At 46.7% G+C, this 19,412-nt stretch overlaps 2 protein-coding genes across 7 annotated transcripts in view; one reads left to right on the top strand and one right to left on the bottom strand.

The window, feature by feature from the left end:
• Window positions 1–38: 38 nt before the first annotated feature.
• Window positions 39–5,405, bottom strand: hpda (4-hydroxyphenylpyruvate dioxygenase a). The gene is made up of 14 exons (XM_047020975.1): window positions 5,244–5,405; window positions 4,806–4,832; window positions 4,622–4,684; window positions 3,823–3,927; window positions 3,602–3,644; window positions 3,411–3,493; window positions 3,161–3,250; window positions 2,957–3,063; window positions 2,646–2,723; window positions 2,280–2,442; window positions 2,079–2,150; window positions 1,763–1,885; window positions 1,534–1,650; window positions 39–801 (listed from the first exon to the last, which is right to left on the bottom strand). The coding sequence occupies exons 1-14, from the start codon at window positions 5,244–5,246 to the stop codon at window positions 688–690; spliced, it is 1,188 nt and encodes a 395-aa protein (XP_046876931.1). The 5' UTR covers window positions 5,247–5,405; the 3' UTR covers window positions 39–687.
• A 670-nt stretch (window positions 5,406–6,075) lies between these two features.
• The window catches only part of mtmr4 (myotubularin related protein 4), a 41,782-nt gene continuing 28,445 nt past the window's right edge, over window positions 6,076–19,412 (top strand). Inside the window, exons 1-2 of one of the 6 annotated variants that reach the window (XM_047020040.1) lie at window positions 6,076–6,370; window positions 11,294–11,392. In XM_047020040.1, coding sequence (XP_046875996.1) covers window positions 11,390–11,392 — 3 coding nt within the window. In that variant the 5' untranslated portion in view covers window positions 6,076–6,370; window positions 11,294–11,389. The other 5 variants (XM_047020042.1, XM_047020041.1, XM_047020043.1 and 2 more) reach the window with 5 other exon arrangements.

The raw sequence follows: 19,412 nt of genomic DNA, 5'->3' as shown, positions 1-19,412 counted from the left end.
ATACTTTGTGTACAAAAAGAGAAAGACAAAAACAGAAATGAAATAAAGTGTTGTATTTTATATATAATAGAACATTTCAATATGGTGATATGTCACTAATATATTTATTTACTAATATATTTATCCATTTTTGTCCAGGTTTGCAAAACAGTACATGGTTTTTGTATAGAATGTACAGTATCTATATGAAACTCTGCAGTACCATCACAGATGTATCAACCTGGCTTCATTCCAATTATATGCAAATAAATTATTTTGAAATAAAATCTCTGGTGCTGCATATATTTCATATTTACCTGTACTTGTCATTTGAGTCTTGTAAGGAAAATGATTAATGCCTTTACAAATAGTTTTTGTGATAGAGAACTTGATTGACACATTTACAAAATTGTGTGAACATACTTCATTAACATGTTATTTATGAACATACTTTATTAATTGAGCCATACAGTTATACTCTGATATCAGGAAAGTTAATAAACAGTAGACTATCTGTATTAGCTAGTGTAGTATATTATCTGTAGGAAGATTTGTTCCATGAATATTGTTAGACGTGTATCAGTGACATACTGTACTGTCTGTGCATGGGTGTAATTGTAATGTCTGTAGTGTGTACTATCTGGATTCATTCACTGGCTACTAGTATGTGTTGGACTGTGTGTGTTGTATGTGAGGGTTGCTGGCAGGTCAGTAAAAGGCTTTGGGCTGACCTTCTGTGGTCAGCACAGTGAGGTTGCCCCTGGCATCCTGGTCCTTCTCAATAGCTTCGAAAAGAGACTTGAAGTTCCCTGCCCCAAATCCCTGGGGAAAGTTAAGACAAACCCTCAGTGTTTCGCCTTATTCCCGGTCTTTAGCAATGGCTCGAGGGATCTTCTCACTTGCAGCATTTAGAAGATTACATCTTTGATGTGAGATTACCGAGAGCAGATGAACATTCTCCCAGGGTGTTATGTTCAAACGCCAGCTTCACTCAAACAGAACATTTCTCTCATGCACTCCAATTAATCATGTAAATATTTTCACGGATAATCAAAAGATCAAGTGTTAGTGGTTTCTCCTTATGTTGCTTTGGTGTGGTTCAGCCAAGTTTCCCTTTTTTTCAGGGATCCCATCCTCAACGCTAGACTGAATGAAATGCCAAAACATGACACAAAGAGCCTGTTTCAACAGGTAGAGGTGGGGGGTTGTTTAAAGATCAAATGCCAGAGGGTGCAACTCAATCCACAGCTCCCCCCGCTACATGGCAGTGGCTCTTTAATCTGCATCTGTGACAGATTTACTGGGCCTTTACAACTCTGGCTCTCTGGGGTTCACGCTGGGTGGGAGCCATAAACAGGTGTTAGTGGCCCTGTTGTGTTGGCTCTTTTATGGCATTACAAGGGTCTGTGGTGACAGACAGGCAGACAGGGGGTGGGGGTGGGGGGCGCGAGTGGCCTTCTACTCTCCTTGTGATGTGCTTGTATCTCTGAATGAGCATCATACTGTTTCCTCACCTACAGTGTTGCTGTGGGGACATGATTGGCCGATACTTACAAAGTGGTTGTGCCGCTGGATGACTTCCAAGAACAGAGTGGGTCTGTCCTGCACAGGTTTGGTGAAGATCTGGAGCAGGTACCCCTTGTCATCGAAGTCCACTAAGATTTTCAGTTCCTTCTCACAGTGAATCGAGAAAAAAGAGCCAGGGAGTTTAATACCGGCCCCAGATATCAGGAATAACATGCTCTTAAACAAGCAGACCATAATGACATGCTCCTGTCCTCACCTGTAGCCGGTTGATGTCTTCCTTCACCTTGATCTTGGCAGTCTTGAGATTTTGCCGCAGGATGTCGTAGTATGTGTCAGGGGCACACAGGAACTCCATGCCTCGGGCGCGGAGGTTGACTACCTGGATTTAACCACAAAAAAAGGTTTTGAAAACCAGTCCCAACTTGAGGTTTGAAGACACATAGTCAGGAGAGGAAGGATGTATACAGGTGATGTATTTTCGTTTTTTGCTTCATGTGTAAAATCTAGTTAATAAACTTACTAAACACACTCCAGCTAAACATGTTGTCAGTTCTATAATATGCCAGACTCACAGATTCGATGATGTTTGACGAGTTCAAGGCAATGTGTTGAACACCAGGACCTCCGTTGTAGTCCACGTATTCCTGTAGAGTTATGAAACATGACCAAGTTAGCAGACCCACCAACAGACACATGCATGTCCAGTACAGACAGTGGGAGAAAGTTGAATCTTGGTAAAATCAGGAGGGCCCCAGAAGGGTTTAAGGTCAGACCTGGATCTGGGACTTCTTCTTCCCAGGGGCTGGCTCGTTGATGGGCATCTTGATGGTCTCCTCATAGTTGGTCACCACAATGGACCTCAAGGCACTGTAATGTGTGTGTATCTGCTTGTCATCTATCGACCAGAACCGGTGGAACAACAAACACTTCTGATACCTGGAGGATATCAAGACAGAAATATATATTGTTTTTTTTTGCGTGTTTTTTTGTGAGACCAGGAAAGAACTTTTAGAAAATGTTCCATGTGTATCTTGCTAGTGAATTCTTGCAGTCTGGCGTTCTTCTGTTTACTTATCCTTTTGCCAATTTCTCTCTGCCAGGTGCGTACGTGCAACTAGCTGTGTACGTAAGACCCTCACCAGTCTGACACTGGCACCATTTTATCATCTGGCTGGTTTCCCACAATGTGATCGATGAAGTTCAGGCCTGCTGGTGGCCTGAGTACAGGGGGGAAGAAAATCATGTGAGTCTTTGTTTACTGAGTGAGTTTATGCCTGTGAGACCAAGAGACCAGACAGAAATGCAGTTTATTATCTAGAGTAAGAAGCATATCTAGTTTACTTTTATACGGAATACGTGCACTATGAGTGTATTAGCCTTTGGAAGAATTGTTTGGGGCATACTATCGCTGTGGAGGGAAGGTATGCAGAGGGGTTTGAGGTGTTCTCACAGTTTGGGCAGCAGGGGGTCCTTGAAGAGAGGCTCTTTGTATCCGGGCAGAAACAGGCCTTTGTACGGTCCCAGGTATTCGACGAGAGTGTGTGTTGTGTCTCCATACTGGGTGAACGGAAGGGTTTGAGAAAATGAGTGTGACAAAAGTTTGATATTATCAATGCTAGGTTCTTTGGAGTGTCATTATATTATATAGACTTACTGTCTGAACCACAGCATACTTGACTGTGCCATAGCTATCCTGCTCCACCCAGGGCTGCTTGACGACGACAGCCCCACGCTCCTTAGCTTTCTGTGTAAGGAGTCCAATTCCGTTTTAGGAGCAGCAGAATACTGATCCCATACTGATCCCCTCAATAAGCGCCTGAACTGATCATACAGCTGTAGAAACAGACTTCTGGGGATGTGGTTGGTTGGCAAATGTGCTAGTAATGTTATTGCTAATGTGTTACCTTGACTATGAAGTCACAGTCCTCCACTTGAAAAGCTATGTCTTTCACCCCATCCCCATGCTTCATCAAGTGTTTCCCCATTTCTATGGAAATAGAATAGCAAATATAACAAAAACATGAATACAGACTGATGTTTTTCCAATTCATTCCTACACTGTATTTGTGGATGGCATTTACATTTATAAACATACCTTCATTTCCTGGATTCAAGGCAGATACAAATGCAAAAAATATCTGCATAAGAGTGGGGTGGATAGAAAACGGTCACATAACAATCGCATGCAAATCAGATGAGTTTAGTTGGAAGGTCAAAGAATGATGCTGTTGAATGAACAGTATCCATGTGCTGAACAAGCTTTTCAATTAAGTTTGACAGAAGCACATGGTACTAAATATAAGTGAGAGTGCATACCTTGTCTTGTCTTATGACATGGGACACCACCTCTCTGCTCCCAGTCTCCAACCCCTTGTAGGCCACAGGTTCAAAGCCCATCTTATCACAATAGAACGCTGCCGCCTAGAGAGAGAGAAGGCTACATTGTTGAAGATGACCTTCTTTAATGTTTGTGAGAGAGCAGAAGAGGACATCTAGAAAGATGTTGACTCTAGCTGGTTACGATGACTCAATCCCCCGAGTGAGTATATTGTGACACGTGTTTTCTCTGTTAGGTTTCATGAACAACTTAGTTTGAATTTGCTCCTGTTGACCTAGTTGCCAGTCTGTCTCTTCCTTTCTGTTTCTTCTTGGACCTTCCAACCGTGTTTATTTTCACAAACTGTTGCACTTGTGTATGTGGTTGAGTGTCAATACAATTATTTGATTTGGATATTGACATTTGTTACACAACGAAAATGTTACTTACTAATAGACATTACTGAAATGTCTACTGTATGACTAACTTTTCAATATTTATATTAAATATTGCATTTGGGTCCTTTAAGAAAGAAAGACAAAGTTTATAGAAACATTTTACAGATCCCAAGTTCAGTATCAGCACAATTCCAGCAACCTGAACTTCACTCCAGAGAGCAAAGGTTAATCCAGAAAAACCACAGCATTTGTGTTGATGTATCATTCGGGATCAGAGATGGCATATGACCTTGATTTGTACTAAACTCTTATAATAGTGTCAACTTGTTTCAAACAAGATAGATACTGTAAATCATCACTTGACAAGAATGTTTTAACGTTCTCAGTAAAGCAGACTCACCTGTTTGGCATTGCCTACCCAGAAGGTCAAATGATGAAACTTGATAAACTTTCCCCTCTCATGCTTTAAGATAAAGAGTGAAATATGAATTTACATGTCGGAGCACAAATAGAAAAATCACAATTATGGTTTGAGCTGAATTAATCAAAAGATAAAAATGGCAGAACTCAACAAGATGATTTACCTTCTCTCCTTTATCTGTGTAGGAAGTCTGAAAAGAAAATGACGTATCATCTTTGGAACTGATTTCACACTTTACCCTTTGATTATAAAAACATATGAACCTTTTACCAATTGTAAGACATTCTGTCTCTTTTTAAAATAAGGTGTGCTATATTAATATAAAATGACAAAGAAGTTATCTCAGATTATGTTAATTAATATATAACTAAACAAAAAAGGTTAGCAACTATTACCTATTGACATACATGAAGAAGTGATTGAGATCGCTAATTAATAAGTTACATATTGCTAAATCAGAAAACTGGGTAATTAAATGTTAAATTAAACGTAATTTTATTACTCCAATAAAGAGTTTAAATAGTAAATAAAAACATGATCTGATCTTTGAACCAATGAGAGCACAGCCAGAGCATCATGGCTCAGTGTCATAGCTACTTACCATGTTGCTGCTGTGGATGAACACCGATCACCATAAGAAACCCCTTGCTGGCTAACGGATAACGGATATGTACTGGCCCGAAGACCCATGGTGATTGGTCTTTGGGGTCAACACCCCCCTGTCCGCCTCCTGTCTGTTCCTCATCCAACCTGAGCACTGAGACCCATCAGCCACTGTCCTGGTCCTCTGCTGTTTTGTCATATTGCCTGTGCAATATTGATCTCCTACCACTGCCATAAAAATATATCAGTTTTTTGATCTGTAGAGTCTCAATCTTGTGTTGTTTTTTACTGTGGGTAGCTGACAGATTGACCTTGATGGACAGACAGATTAGATATTAACCTTTGTTAATGAAGGAGGGAAAGAAAGATCATTGTATGTGTATTGACCATGACTTAGCTTTAATCGTACTCCGCCTAGGGGAATCTTGAGGGGTTCCTTAACACACATGAAAGAAATGTGACTTCGGAATGTGTATTTAATTTGAAGAAAAAACATCTATAGCAGTGATTTTCAAACGTGGTCCTCAGGGCCCACTGTTCTGTATGTTTTAGATGTTTCCCTGCTCCAACACACCTGATTAAAATTATTGGGCCGTTATTGGAATCACGTGTGTTGTAGCAGCAAAACATTTAAAACATACATGATAGTAGGAGGACCACTAATCTACAGCTTGACCATGCCGAGATCCTTCTTTTCACCTCTAGAGGGAGCTGTGGTATTTGTTATGTGGACAAAACTATTTTAGAACTGTATCAACGTCCCTTCATCGAATAACTTCCACATGATGTAAATGTTGATTTAATGAGACAGTTGTGTACAGTGAATGACGCATGGGATATTTCACAGGATCTGGTATTCCCTATTGTCTGTATTTTCACTTTCACTTCCATTCAAACGCTGATTTCTAAAGACCATCAGTAAAAACCGGTTAGACACATGACGTAGGCTACCTAGGCATTTAATTTAATAACGTGACAACACGGAGGAAGTTAGCAATTAAATATTGGTATTGTGTTCCGTCAAAGAGTGGGCCTACGCAATGCAGACACTTGTTGGATCGTGTTTAACAGTTTGGGGTCCACAGTGAACAAGTTGAAAACAACGGATACTGAGACGAGGGAAAGGTTAGTGATTTTCAAAACTATGGTGTCTAAAGGTCAAAGACACACGTCGAATAATTGCAAGCGAGGTGAAGGGTGTACTGTGGACCGGTATGGGAGGGTGTGTGACTGGACTGGAATGGGAGAGCGTTTTAGGTCAGACTATAGGCTATTAGAGGCGAAGGCCACAGACAAAAATAGGACAAACTCGTAACTACTGTGTTGTAAACACTGTGACACACACCCGTCCCCTTATCATGCTCTAGATTCAAAATAATGTATTGTATATAATCATTTCTATAATCTATCATAGTGTTATTTATCAAGTTCATCGATTTTAGATTGAAGGTAAATTGCGACTTTAGATTGTGTGTGTAGAATGTGTGGTCGTCGTGTATGGATATACTTGACTGTCAACAACCCATTTTGGATTGAAAGTTCTTGATTATCTTCGGCAGTCTGCCTTTTGGAACGCATTTCGCAGATCGAAACTGAAAATTACTAAACGTAATGTCATCACTACCTCTTTAAAGGAGCCTCTTCGAGCTCCATAACATGTGATCAGTTTGTGCCGCGCTGTGATTTTCTATTGGACGCTCAGAGTTATGCCTCTGCGAGCCGCAATCGTGGTTGATTGGCTTATTTTAGTGCTGGTGTATGCATGCCATTCGGGCATCTTTACGCGCGCGCTGTTACCTGTTGTAATCTTTCATTGGCTATACTGGTGTTTTCCCTGAAAATACCATTGCATCATTGGTCACAAATGTGAGCTTCACACTCGTGGATTGGTTGGTGCCTATGTCATGCCTCGTGAATGCGGAAGTCGTGGAGTCTACTGAGTCACCGTTGTATCAGCTGATTCTTTCTGAGTGAGTAAGTCGATTCGATTTAATTTCAAATAACGAATTGCAAATGTTGCGATATTATATGTTGCATTAATGTGAACATTATTGTGTTTGCCTCGTGCCTGTGCTTTTCAACTCGCCTGTCATGTGTAACGTTACCGAGTGAGCAGAGCTAAATCTCACTGTAACTATGCTAACCATAGCCGCCTCCTACTCGCCGGTGTTTGAGAGCGGGGTCCCGTGTTGGAGTCATGGCAATGAACTGATGTTAGCAAACCTCGCTTTTGTTCGCTAGCACTTGCCACTATTACCATTGTTGTATCAATGTACATATCGTTGCTTTAAATGCATGGTATGCTACTCATATTTGCAGTTTTTTGTGGTCCGTACGTTAGCCAGTACAGAAGTTTGATGCTAATTCTAGTTAGCTAGTTGCTGAACGACCAAGAACCTCGCCCATCCCTGAAATTTGTCTGGCTGTTTATCTATGGATGCTCAACGTGTGCTGGCGCCTTCTTTCTTCTGCCCTATCCTGCTACTGCTAGCAGCTCACAAACCCGCACGAGCATTCCGTGTAGGCATGTGCCTCAGTGGGTCCGTTGTTTGAAATCTACTTGATGCCTCTGATCGTGTTACAAGTCAGTCAAGCCACGACAAGTTGGTAGGCTTAGCATTTAAGGACTGATCCAGAGACGGGGACACCGATATTTAGTGTTTTAACACACCTTAGCTTGACTGGTTAATTGCCCAGGTATCATCCTATCAGTGGTTGAAAATGCCAGCTGCTGTCCAGTGCTTTGCTGTTTTGTAGTGCGGTAGGGCCCTTGTGAAAGAGGATGTGGTTTAAAGAGAATGGACTGCTCGGTAATGCACAAGGCAGTAACTAGTACACTTTTAACCAAATAATCTCAAATTTTGAGATATCTTATTATCAGGATTAATTGAAGAAATTATACACTTTTGATTATCATGACTCAAGGCCATTTCCACATGAAATATTTAAAAAATCGCTGACATGTTCACCCAATCCAAGATGTCATTCTTTTATTCTAGCTTTATCTCTGTGTGTTTACATATACTTGATTTTTGCCAGACCTTTTACATTATGGCTCCCATAAACCATATCTGCCTAGAACTTTGTGATAGGTGGAGATAAGTGTATGGACGGAGTGCTTAAGGATGTTTTGATCAAGCAGTGATCAAACCTTGACATTAAGGAACATCAATGTACAGCCTGTCTGTTGATGCAGGTTTCTCATAAACACTTTCTTGTGAATAAAGAAGCGAAAGTAGCCCACACACTCATATCACAGTACCACAACTGTGTTACTTGTCTGTGTTTGTCACTTGCATCTTGGTCATATATAGCCTAGTAGGAAGGGTAGAGATCTGAAGGGTCCAGCCTTAGGTTATTTTTTGGTGTCACGTGCAACATAACATTTACACATCTCTCAAGCTGTGGACAATATTTGAGTCTGATTGGCCTTTTTTCATCTTTATTTTAGTCTGATTGGCCTTTTCTGAGTGATCTTCATCAATATTTGAGTCTGATTGGCCTTTTCTATGAGTGATCTTTATTGGGGCTGTTGTAATAGAAGTTGGCCTTAAAGGTTTGGCATGAAGTACAGCAGGTTGGTATATTGCAAAAAAAAGGTGTGACATCTTCTGACATCAACCAGTCCCCACTACAGACATGTCTGACCAGTTCATTGATTTTGTTGGAACAGGGTCATTCATGTTGTCACAAAGGAAGAGCACATGTAATGATAAAGGCTAATCGCTTGTTAACCATCTACTCATTTTGCAATTGAAGCAGCTGACTACCGACAGCACTAAAACAGTGGTCTTCATAGATTATCAATAGGCAAGTTAACAAATGTGGACATGTTTTTCAATGCTTGATCCTTCTCTAGTTTATGATGCTTTTACTATTTATTTTTTCATGCTTTTGTTTTTTGAACACAGTGAATGCTTCCTGTCTATTGGGGTTTGCATACCAGTGTTTTAGGAAAGTAGTATCTCAAGTACAACTGATGATGAGTTACTATTATGCTGTCAATAGGAATGCTCATTCTGAGAAACAGTCTAGTCAGTCACTGCAATGCATATGAAGTCTGACATGCATGAACCTGCTTACAACTAGTCTACTGTGAATATGCTGCAATAGGAATGTCAGTACCAATTCCCAAGAAGTAAGGGGCGACATTTGTTCCCTGCTGTTCTTCTGTGAGATAAGCACGTTTAAAATGGTCTTGTTGAATAAATCCATCCCCTAAAGTTTATGCCCTGACCCAAACATTTAAAAAAAAAAAAAAAAAAACTCCCCAATTGTTTGTGTACAAGTCTGAGGCTGCACGCGCCTGTCTTCAATAAATATTTTGAAGAACTTTCGAATCAATCCATGGGTGACAGGGGCGGTGTTGGCCGGTCTCGGCCTGCTGAGTCTATGTGGCGCGGCTGTGAGGGAAAGCCGCTTCAGTGCAGTAGGTGAAACAGAGACGTGCCCTATAGTAGGGCTCTCTGAGCTGCCTGGCACACAGTCAGAAAAAGGAGGGAGGGAGAGAGAGAGAGAGAGAGCAGGGGGGAGGGACGTCATGCCCTGGATTACAACCAGAGTGCTAGGGAGACAGAAGAGGAAGGCTACTGCTCTGCAGGCGTAGTGTCACTTTACAACTTTTAGAAAGAGAGAGAACAGTTGAATCAAACTTTGAGCAGTGTGTCTCTCACCACTCAGGTAAGAAATATCCCCCAAATAGAGATTGTTTTAGTCACGTATAACAGGCTAATGGTCAGTTTTTCTTTTTTTATGTGTTAGGGAAGTGTGCAGATGGGGGGTGTGTCCGAGAGAGAGTGAGGGAGTATGGGGAAGTTAGCAAGTCTAGGCTAGGCATCTGTGCTTGTCTACGAGATAAAGCAGACACTATTAGTTTAGACTCCTTGGTGTTGAGCTAATGTTTTGTCTAACTGTCTCTGGCCACTCTGTAAGTGTTTTGGAAATATTTTGCATGCTAGGTCTACTTTTTCCACCCCCATTGTGTGTGTGTAGCTTATGTGTAGGCTAGTCTTAAGCTTGTGTGTACCTTGTATTGAACTTGCGTATTTAGCTTGTGTAGTGAGTAAAGTCTTGCCAATATTGAAGCCCTGTTTCTCAATAGTATTTTTGTTTCAGTAACACAATAACAACATTGCTTCCCTTTTTGGATTGTGATCTAGTACAGTCACATCCATGCAATTTTATTATTGGTCTTCCAGTAATGGACATTGCTGTCAAATTTTCATTAACATTGGAAATCTTTATTTATTTGTACTCCCTGTTTTGGGTCCTACCTGTGCTATCTGATCTCAACAGGAATGTCCACATTGGACTGTAGTGTAGGCGTGCCCCTGGGTGCTGGATATAATTCTCAGTGCCTCGTGTCAATATCCCACGGTTATCTCCCCAATGTTGTCGCTGGTGTGCTCTTTTTTTTTTATGGCGTGGATCAAGGTCTCTACTATTAAGGAATGTTGAGTTTCCCTTTCCTGTAAATCACAGTTTATCCTATTAGAAGGCCTGTCGCCCCGGATCAGGGTTGGCGTGGCGCGTCCCCGATGCGTGCGCCTGCATGTGTGTCTGCAGAGCTGCCCACGTGGGGCCGTCTAGTCTGGCCTGTAGATGAGCCCTTGACAGAAGCTTGACCTGACCCTCGTCTGACAAGCGCTTTACTCCTCGTCACGTCCGCCACACTGGAGGCTACGTGACGTCACCTGCACCTGGGGGAGGCGTGGGGGTCGTGCTGGCTCCTTATAGCTGCACGGCAGCCTGGCTGCCCTGGGTGTGCACGTACGGCTCTGCACGTACGGCTAGAGAAGGGTCAACCAGAGTCAAATGCCACACATACTCTGGAGAAAAAAGATATCCTTCATTTCCTGACACGGGGGAGCGTACATTTCGAAGATTCTTGATGTCTTCTTCATGTTTACGTAATGAAATGCAGACCTATTGCATGGTTTTGATTCTTCTATGGTGCGTGTCAGATTGAGCTTGTGTGTGTGTGTGTAGGCCTGTTTTCTCGCCTCATGCCCACTGTCTGAACAGAGTGTGTGTTTCCTATGTTGGCAGGAGCCGTCGCTGACACAGCGGAGCCCGGACGAGGGGAGGAGAGAGGGAGCTGGAACGGAGAGCCCAGGGTACCTGTCTACAGCACTGACGGACAGCATGGTGAGCCAATCACACGGGTCCAGTGGGAAGGGGGAGGGATATGGCTGTCAAAATGTACTTGCTTATCGTCCCCATTCTGGTCCCCATTACGTTTTGGCGACCTTCGACAGTACACGTAAGACCTACCATCCCCCACTTTAGTTAGTAACATTGGGCCATAGGTTGCATTGTTATCTCTCTGTAGCTTTCAAACCACAAGGGATTCTTTACGAGGAACATTTCTACATGCTTCACAGTATTTGGAAGGTGTTGCACAATTTCACTTCACTTCCTCTTAAGAACCAAACTTGCCGCTGCATGCATCGTTTTGAGATTCAACCACTGCAGGTTTTATTTGGAAGAGTCGGAAAGTGTATCCTCCCCATCCAGCCACACCTACATGAATTGAAAACACGGTTGCTCCATTTAGCTGACAGTGCAGAATTACCCACCACACCCACGAGCACCCGAGGAGAGCTGGAGCTTGTGCACACCGAAGCCCTCGCTCACGGTCTGAATCACCTCCCTCACCAGGCCCCGGCCCCTTTCATTCTGCTGCTCGTTTCATCCAAGAGTTGCTACTGTATCAGTGAGAGTGCCCCAGGGCGGGCAGCAGATGTGGCAGGGCTTTGATGTCGGGGTGCAGAGCGGGGCTAGGTTGTAGTGTGCCACGTTTCTCCTCGTGTCCACTCTCTGGGAGGCCTGTCCTCTGGAGCACGTCCAGAGCGTAGCCGCGCCTCCCCCAGTCACACAGAGGAGCCGCTGCCAACATCCTCCCCTTCGGTGTGTGAGGAGGGTGGCTGTGGGGGCTGGAAGGGCCAATCAGAGAAGGGTATGTCTCGCCGAGGACTTGAGTCAACCTTATCGAGCTGAAACGGTGGCCTGGGTTAGTCTATGTATCAGTCTGCACAGTTAATGTTGAAGTCTGACCTGTGGGGTTAGATTTGTGACTTCGTTGTGTGGAGTAGTGGCTCATCTTTGGAAAGGGCGCCCTCTGGTGGAGGTTTGGCTGATTATCCACTCTAAACCTAGCCAGCACTGATGTGGCATGGAACAGAGAGGGATAATGCTGTGCTGCTTATACACATGGCTTCTCATTTGGTTTGTTTGACTGGTAAATATCTTTGAAAGCAGTCACCCAGTGCTCTTAACTCAGGCCAACCTTATTGGTACATTGAGGAAGTTGCAGCATTACAGAAGTCCAGATAAAAATGTATTTCATGTAAAAAAAGGACCAGGTTACTAAAATACACAGGGCTGTGTAAACACAAAACAATTGAATGCAGGTGACACCCTCTACAGTAGCCTAACAAGTGACCAGTATCATACGCAGTACCAGTGCCAGACTTGCTGCTGACGTATGTCACATGTCAGTGATGCCAGAGTCCAGATCAGTGGTGATGAGATATGACTGGGAACCCATGTGATCCAAAGTTCTCCTCCACATCAAACCCTCCCACAGGCCCCTCCTCTAGTACATCAGCCTCATGTTAGATTGTGTGTGTGTGTGTGTGTGTGTGTGTGTGTGTTTCTTTCTGTGTGTGTGCCATAGCTCTAGCAAAGGGTTTTGATGATGAGCACTGTAGGCTTTAATCCCATGTGTCGTACATTGCCTATACATTTGCTGAGTCCAGCCATAGCTCTGGGTGGTCCTCCCCCCTCTATCTTATTAGATGGGCCTTAAATCTCCTGCAGCCAGGAGAGGGTGGGCCGTGCAGCAACACCACGAGCAGGAGGAAAAAAGCTTATCAAAACAGGGGAACTGGACCACAGTCCTTCACTGTTTATGTGACTGAAACCAGAAATGTACCTGCTGAAAGTGGGATTTGTCGCTCTGTTTCCCCCCCACTGGTCTGATGACAGAATGCCTGTGTGCCCTGGTGTGCCCCTGGTGTGCCCTGGTGTGCCCCTGATGTTCCCTGGTGTGCCCCTGGTGTGCCCCTGGTGTGCCCTGGTGTGCCCCTGATGTTCCCTGGTGTGCCCCTGGTGTGCCCCTGGTGTGCCCCTGGTGTGCCCCTGGTGTGCCCTGGTGTGCCCCTGATGTTCCCTGGTGTGCCCCTGGTGTGCCCCTGGTGTGCCCTGGTGTGCCCCTGATGTTCCCTGGTGTGCCCCTGGTGTGCCCCTGGTGTGCCCCTGGTGTGCCCCTGGTGTGCCCTGGTGTGCCCTGGTGTGCCCCTGGTGTGCCCTGGTGTGCCCCTGGTGTGCCCCTGATGTGCCCCGGTGTACCCCTGGTGTGCCCTGGTGTGCGGCCGTTGGCGAGTCTTTAATTGTCCGGGGGCTGATTGGACAGACAATGTGTGCCCACCGAGCCGTTGCAATCAGGAGGGCTGAGCCTGTCTGTCTGAGGCCCTGGGCTAGTGTCTGGGTTCACACCAGGACTGCTAACACATCGACCTCAAACCTGAAATCGATCATGAAAAAGGCATGCACTGTAACGCCAGGCCCAGCTCAGGTCTTCATGCTTGGATGCCCCAAACCAAATGGACTACATTACATGTACTGTATGAGTCTGGATAGAAAGTATAAACATGGCCTTGACTGGCAGGCAGAGGCACACAAACACACACACACGCACGCGCGAGGCATTTATTACTAAGAACATGTTTGAGGAGAGTTTGTTTTGTGGGAGGGGCTTCCCAAGTGGGGCTGAGGCTGGTTCTCTAGCCTGTGTGTTCCGCCAGGGTTTCCCAAAGGTAACTGATCCCTCTAATCCTGTCTTGTGAAGCCGTTCTTAATCACTTTCCAGTCCTAATGTACTATGTTTGCTTTGTCCGTTAGAAACAAAAGGGTTGGTATTGGGTTCAGGCTGGTGTCGATTCAGACTTTCATGTTGTCAACAGGTTCGCATGAGCACAAAAGGGGTTATTTTACCAGACTCTGTTTACCCACAATGCATCAGCGGTACCTTTTCACAGATATCTATTAAAGATGTGGGAGAGGGTGGCCGAGGTGTGTACTTTTGTGTCACTGGCCCACATGACGTCACCTGGCAACCTGAAGGTGAGGTCACCAGTGGATAGGGTTACACTCAGGCCATCCTTTCCCACAGATCAGACACAGGGACTGCGACCTGCGACCTGCAACCACCCATGTGATTAATGATCGACTTAGCCCCCACCTTTTTAAAATAGATACCCGCGCGGTTTAAGTCTTATGATCAAAACATATCTTGTGACTTGACTTGTTTTGACACAAAACAAGTCAAGACTTGACAAGTCACTTGACTTGACACATTTCTTGTCTCTGAGATGGCGTAAAAGGTGTTAGCACAGGGCTGGCAGGCCCCTTATCGTTCACAGTCGACACACACGGTCAAATGTTCCTCACGCTAATCTTCTGTGGTCACGCGTGTTAGTCGCTGCGTACTTGAGTGGATAACTGTGGTTACGGAGAGTGGCTGAGAGAGTGTCTGTCCTGTAACACCTGTAACACTATGCTCCGACGCCCTGCGATGTGAAGTGAGTGTCAGTGTCCCCCGTCTCTGTCACGGATGTCTCTGTCACCACACGCCTGAGCGCTCAGCGCCCGATAAGGCCACATGTGTCTCCAGCGTTATTTTGGGAAAGGAGGGCTGACGCTCATTCGAACGGGAGAATCTGCATGTCGACAGGGTGCCCCTGCTCTGATATCTATATAGAGACCTGACTGAGGGAAGCATATGGTGTGATGGACCTCCGTCCAGTCAAGCTGGAGGGGAGGGGGGGGCTGTTTGAGGTATATTGTGCTTAGCCATACTGAGGCACTGTCTGTGTAAGGATTCCTCTGGCTTTAATGGGGGGGGGGGGGGGGGGGGGGGGGGGGGGTTGATGCTTAGAGGGCTCTGAAGGTTAATGTGGCCTCTATCCTGGTCGCAATATGAAAGAGCCCCATTTGCTGCTGTGGTGCTGACGGCTATGTACAGTGCATCAACATGATGAACTGATGTCGTGCTCTGGTGCCGTATGTCCTGACCACCCCACCCCCCCCGTCACGCTCCAGAGCTACAGGCTGCTTCCACGTGATTGGTTGTCACGGATCTTTCCAGCAACGGCTGCTCTCCTCCGGAACCCCTGTGACATCACAAAGACGCAGAGCTCCAGCCTGGCCAGCGACTGTACAGCATGGAGATGTCTGGTGTTACTGCATTAGAGGCAGGAGGGTTGCTCTCTGTGCCTGGTTGTTATGCAGGAAGCATCCTGGCTTACATTAGTATTATTTCCCCCTCAAAGAATGGTTGAATTGAGAGAGAGAGAGAAGGGGGGGGGGGAAACAGAAGAGCCCGTCTCTCAATGTCACGACTCGACAATGGGAGATGCAGGATGATGGGGGGGAGGGGGAGAGAGGGGGGGGGTGTGTGTGTGTGTATGTTGTGTGAACCCCTCTGGCTTAGGGGACACTGTACACGCACACACACGCAGTCTCACCCCCTCCTTTCTCCTGGGGGGAGCAGGGAAGCATGCCGTAGTGGTGCTGGGTGCTGCAGCTCTCAGCAAGGAGACACCCAGAGGAGGAAGGGGGAAGAGGCAGCGCTGCTGTACAAATGCTGTGTCACTGCTGCTCTCTGCATAGGCTCCCTCCAGCCCCTCCCTCCTCTCCTCTTCCTCCTCCCATACATCCATCCCTGTCGACCGCGCTCTCTCAATCCCTGCCAAATCGGAACAGCCGCTTGACGATGTTTGATACAGTGCTGCAAGTGCCCATCTTGGTGTGCCGTTCCAGGAGTCTGTCTTTGTGTCTGGGCGGGTGGGTGTGGACCTCTGTCTGTCTGTGTGTGGGGGGAGGGGCGCTGTACTGGTGCTGACGCTGAGGTGTCAAGACAGAAAACGAAATGCCTGTGAAGAAACGTCGGCCAATATATGGGTTGACAAATGATCGCATCGTATAAGACATGATCTGAAGTGTGTGTGTGTGTGTGTGTTCACTGTTGCTGTGTGGCTCTAGCCCAGTGGCTGGAGCCACACAGGCTGCCAGAGGGTACACGTGTGATCCGTCGGGTAGCTGAGGGAGCCGGACGGTTCCAGGGAGATATCTCGGTGAAGGGTGAACGGAGGGAAGAGTGTACCGCTAGTGCGTGTGTGTGTGTGTGTGTGTGTGGGGGGGGGGCAGGGAGGAGATGCGCATGTTGAGGGTGGAGCTTAGCATCAGGCAGCTCGCTCTCTTTCCTCCCTCTCTCGTCCTCTTCTCACAGTAGCCTCCGTATTCTTTTGCTCTAGTCCAGGAGGTGCACCTGCCGTCGTTTCCTCGTCTTTTCCTCTTCTTCATCTCGGCTGGGCTTTCTCCTTTTGTCTTATTTATTGATTTCTTTTTTTTCTTCTTCTGGATTATTTGCTTCCTTTTGGCTTTTGCCTGAGCAACAGGGGGCTTTTAAAGGCATCCGTGTGCTCTTTCTCTCTGTCTCTCCGTCTCTCTCTCGTTCCTGCCCCCCTTGTGCTGGGGGGGTCGGTCAGTTCTGGTGGGTGGGGGGGGGGTGGGCTCTGTCCTCTGAGCAGCTTGCGGCGGGGCGCGTGTGGAGGGGGGGGTGGTGGAGGGGAGGCTGCCGTGGGGAGGGAAGGATGGTTGTGCCGGCCCCTGGTGCTCTGGTCGTGCTCCGTAGGCAGTGTGTCTTGCAGGCACAGCCCTGCTTCTCCTCGTCATGAGCCTGGCAGCCAGAGTCACCTGCTCTATGCTCAACTGCTTTGTAAGTCACACCCGCTTTATTTGTAAATGTGTGCATGTCTGTCTGTGTGTGTGTGCATGATTTCTTTGTAGTGTTTGTGTGTCTCCCCGGTGTAAACGCACTGCTCCCTCTCGTGTGTGCGGAGTGAGATTGTAAGTCGATGGGGGGGGGGGGGGGGGGGGGTTGTGGCCGTCGCACTTGAGCACTGCAGCTGTTAAATAATCAACGGCGACTCCGCGGCATATAGAATCCCTTACTTGATACGGCTTCCGTATGTGCGAGGACGTGAAGCATGGTTTAGCGTTACCGTTCTCCTGAGCGTGCGCTCTATTGAGGCCAGGTGGCCACGTGAGCGGCCGGGGAACGAGGAGGCACGTTGCCACGGCGAGGACACGCCGCCACATGGCAACTGTTGAGGCCTGCAGCCTCCGCTAGGGAGACTCTACAGGAGAGGACCAGGCTAGCCTAGCCCTGCTCAGGAGAGGACCAGGCTAGCCCTGCTCATGAAAGGACCAGGTAGCCTAGCCCTGCTCAGTAGAGGACCAGGCTAGCCCTGCTCAGGAGAGGACCAGGCTAGCCTAGTCCTGTTCAAGAGAGGACCAGGCTAGCCTAGTCCTGTTCGAGAGGACCAGGCTAGCCTAATCCTGTTCAAGAGAGGACCAGGCTATCCTAGCCCTGTTCAAGAGAGGACCAGGCTAGCCTAGTCCTGTTCAAGAGGCGACCAGGCTAGCCTAGTCCTGTTCAAGAGAGCACCAGGCTAGCCTAGCCCTGTTCAAGAGAGGACCAGGCTAGCCTAGTCCTGTTCGAGAGGACCAGGCTAGCCTAATCCTGTTCAAGAGAGGACCAGGCTAGCCTAGTCCTGTTCAAGAGAGGACCAGGCTAGCCTAGTCCTGTTCAAGAGAGGACCAGGCTAGCCTTGCCCTGTTCAAGAGAGGACCAGGCTAGCCTTGCCCTGTTCAAGAGAGGACCAGGCTAGCCTAATCCTGTTCAAGAGAGGACCAGGCTAGCCTAGCCCTGTTCAAGAGAGGACCAGGCTAGCCTAGTCCTGTTCAAGAGAGGACCAGGCTAGCCTAGCCCTGTTCAAGAGAGGACCATGCTAGCCTAATCCTGTTCAAGAGAGGACCACTCTAGCCTAGCCCTGTTCAAGAGAGGACCATGCTAGCCTAATCCTGTTCAAGAGAGGACCACTCTAGCCTAGCCCTGTTCAAGAGAGGAACAGGCTAGCCCTGCTCAGGCCAGGGCTGTGTTCTCATCTGAGAAGTGGTGCAGTGGTGATGTATGAGGAGGGAAATATAAATAAATGAATGACTAACATACAGCAGGTGGTTGGACTGGAGGGTGCAGTGTACTCTGCGTTGTTGATGTTCCCACCCTGCCGGGAGGGGAGGGAGGGGTGTCTCAGCCCAGGTTAGCATAGCTCCTCAGGTTAGCATAGCTCCTCAGGTTAGCATAGCTCCTCAGGTTAGCATAGCTCCTCAGGTTAGCATAGCTCCTCAGGTTAGCATAGCTCCTCAGGTTAGCATAGCTCCTCAGGTTGCCCCGACCTTCCAGCTGGGTCACCCTGCCCCCAACCTAACCGATCGCTATAGTCGACAAAGCACTGCTTGGCTTGGGCTCTAACCATTGTCCTATTCCACAAGGTTAAAAAGAAATGGTCAAATAATCAATGCAGTGGAGACCAGCTAACTCATTTATTTTTCCTGTCTTCTATGCCAAGTATGTTAATGTAATGAAGGTATTTGATTGGCAGGCTGATTTAGGGCAGTACCAGTATGTCCTGTCCTGGGTTCTAACTGGTTGAGCACTGTTGGATTTATGAACTGTGTGTGCGGACGGAGACTTAGCTGTACTTCACTGTCAGCGATTCAGCTGAATCGGCTGTTTTGTTGCCTCGCTGCCTGTATAATTTAGCATCAACACTCCCTTGTTGCCATCCAATTTCATAGCATGTTGAAGGCTCCTTTTAAACTACTAGTTTTCAAGGTCCCAAGCTTCTTTTCAAAGTGCCGTAGCTTTTCATTTTCAAGCTTTTTTCTTTGGCATCCATCTTTCTTTCTTATTCCCAAGGTTCAGTTTCCCCTCTACCATGCCCCCCCCCTCTCCTCTCCCCCCCAGCAAACACTGTGTTTGTTTCCATTTATACATCTGTTTTCAAACTGAACCATAAAAAGCCTAACTTAATTGAATTGCTGAGTGGTTTTCCATGACTCTGACACCATTATGCCCCCCCGTGGTGATGCGGGCTAAATGAATCAGGACTGTTACCATGTTACCAGAGCAAAGAAGCTTCTGGGGATGCGTCTGCCTGCCCCACTCTGGCACTTGCGAGGGGAGGGTTGGCGGGAGGCAAGGGGGAGGCTGGAGATTAGACCCTATGCTCAGTGTCTGGTACATGGCGGGCAAGGC

This window comes from Hypomesus transpacificus, chromosome 5 (assembly GCF_021917145.1).
Source record: "Hypomesus transpacificus isolate Combined female chromosome 5, fHypTra1, whole genome shotgun sequence".
NCBI classification, from domain to species: Eukaryota; Metazoa; Chordata; class Actinopteri; order Osmeriformes; family Osmeridae; genus Hypomesus; species Hypomesus transpacificus.
This window is presented reverse-complemented; position numbering and strand designations above follow the sequence as displayed.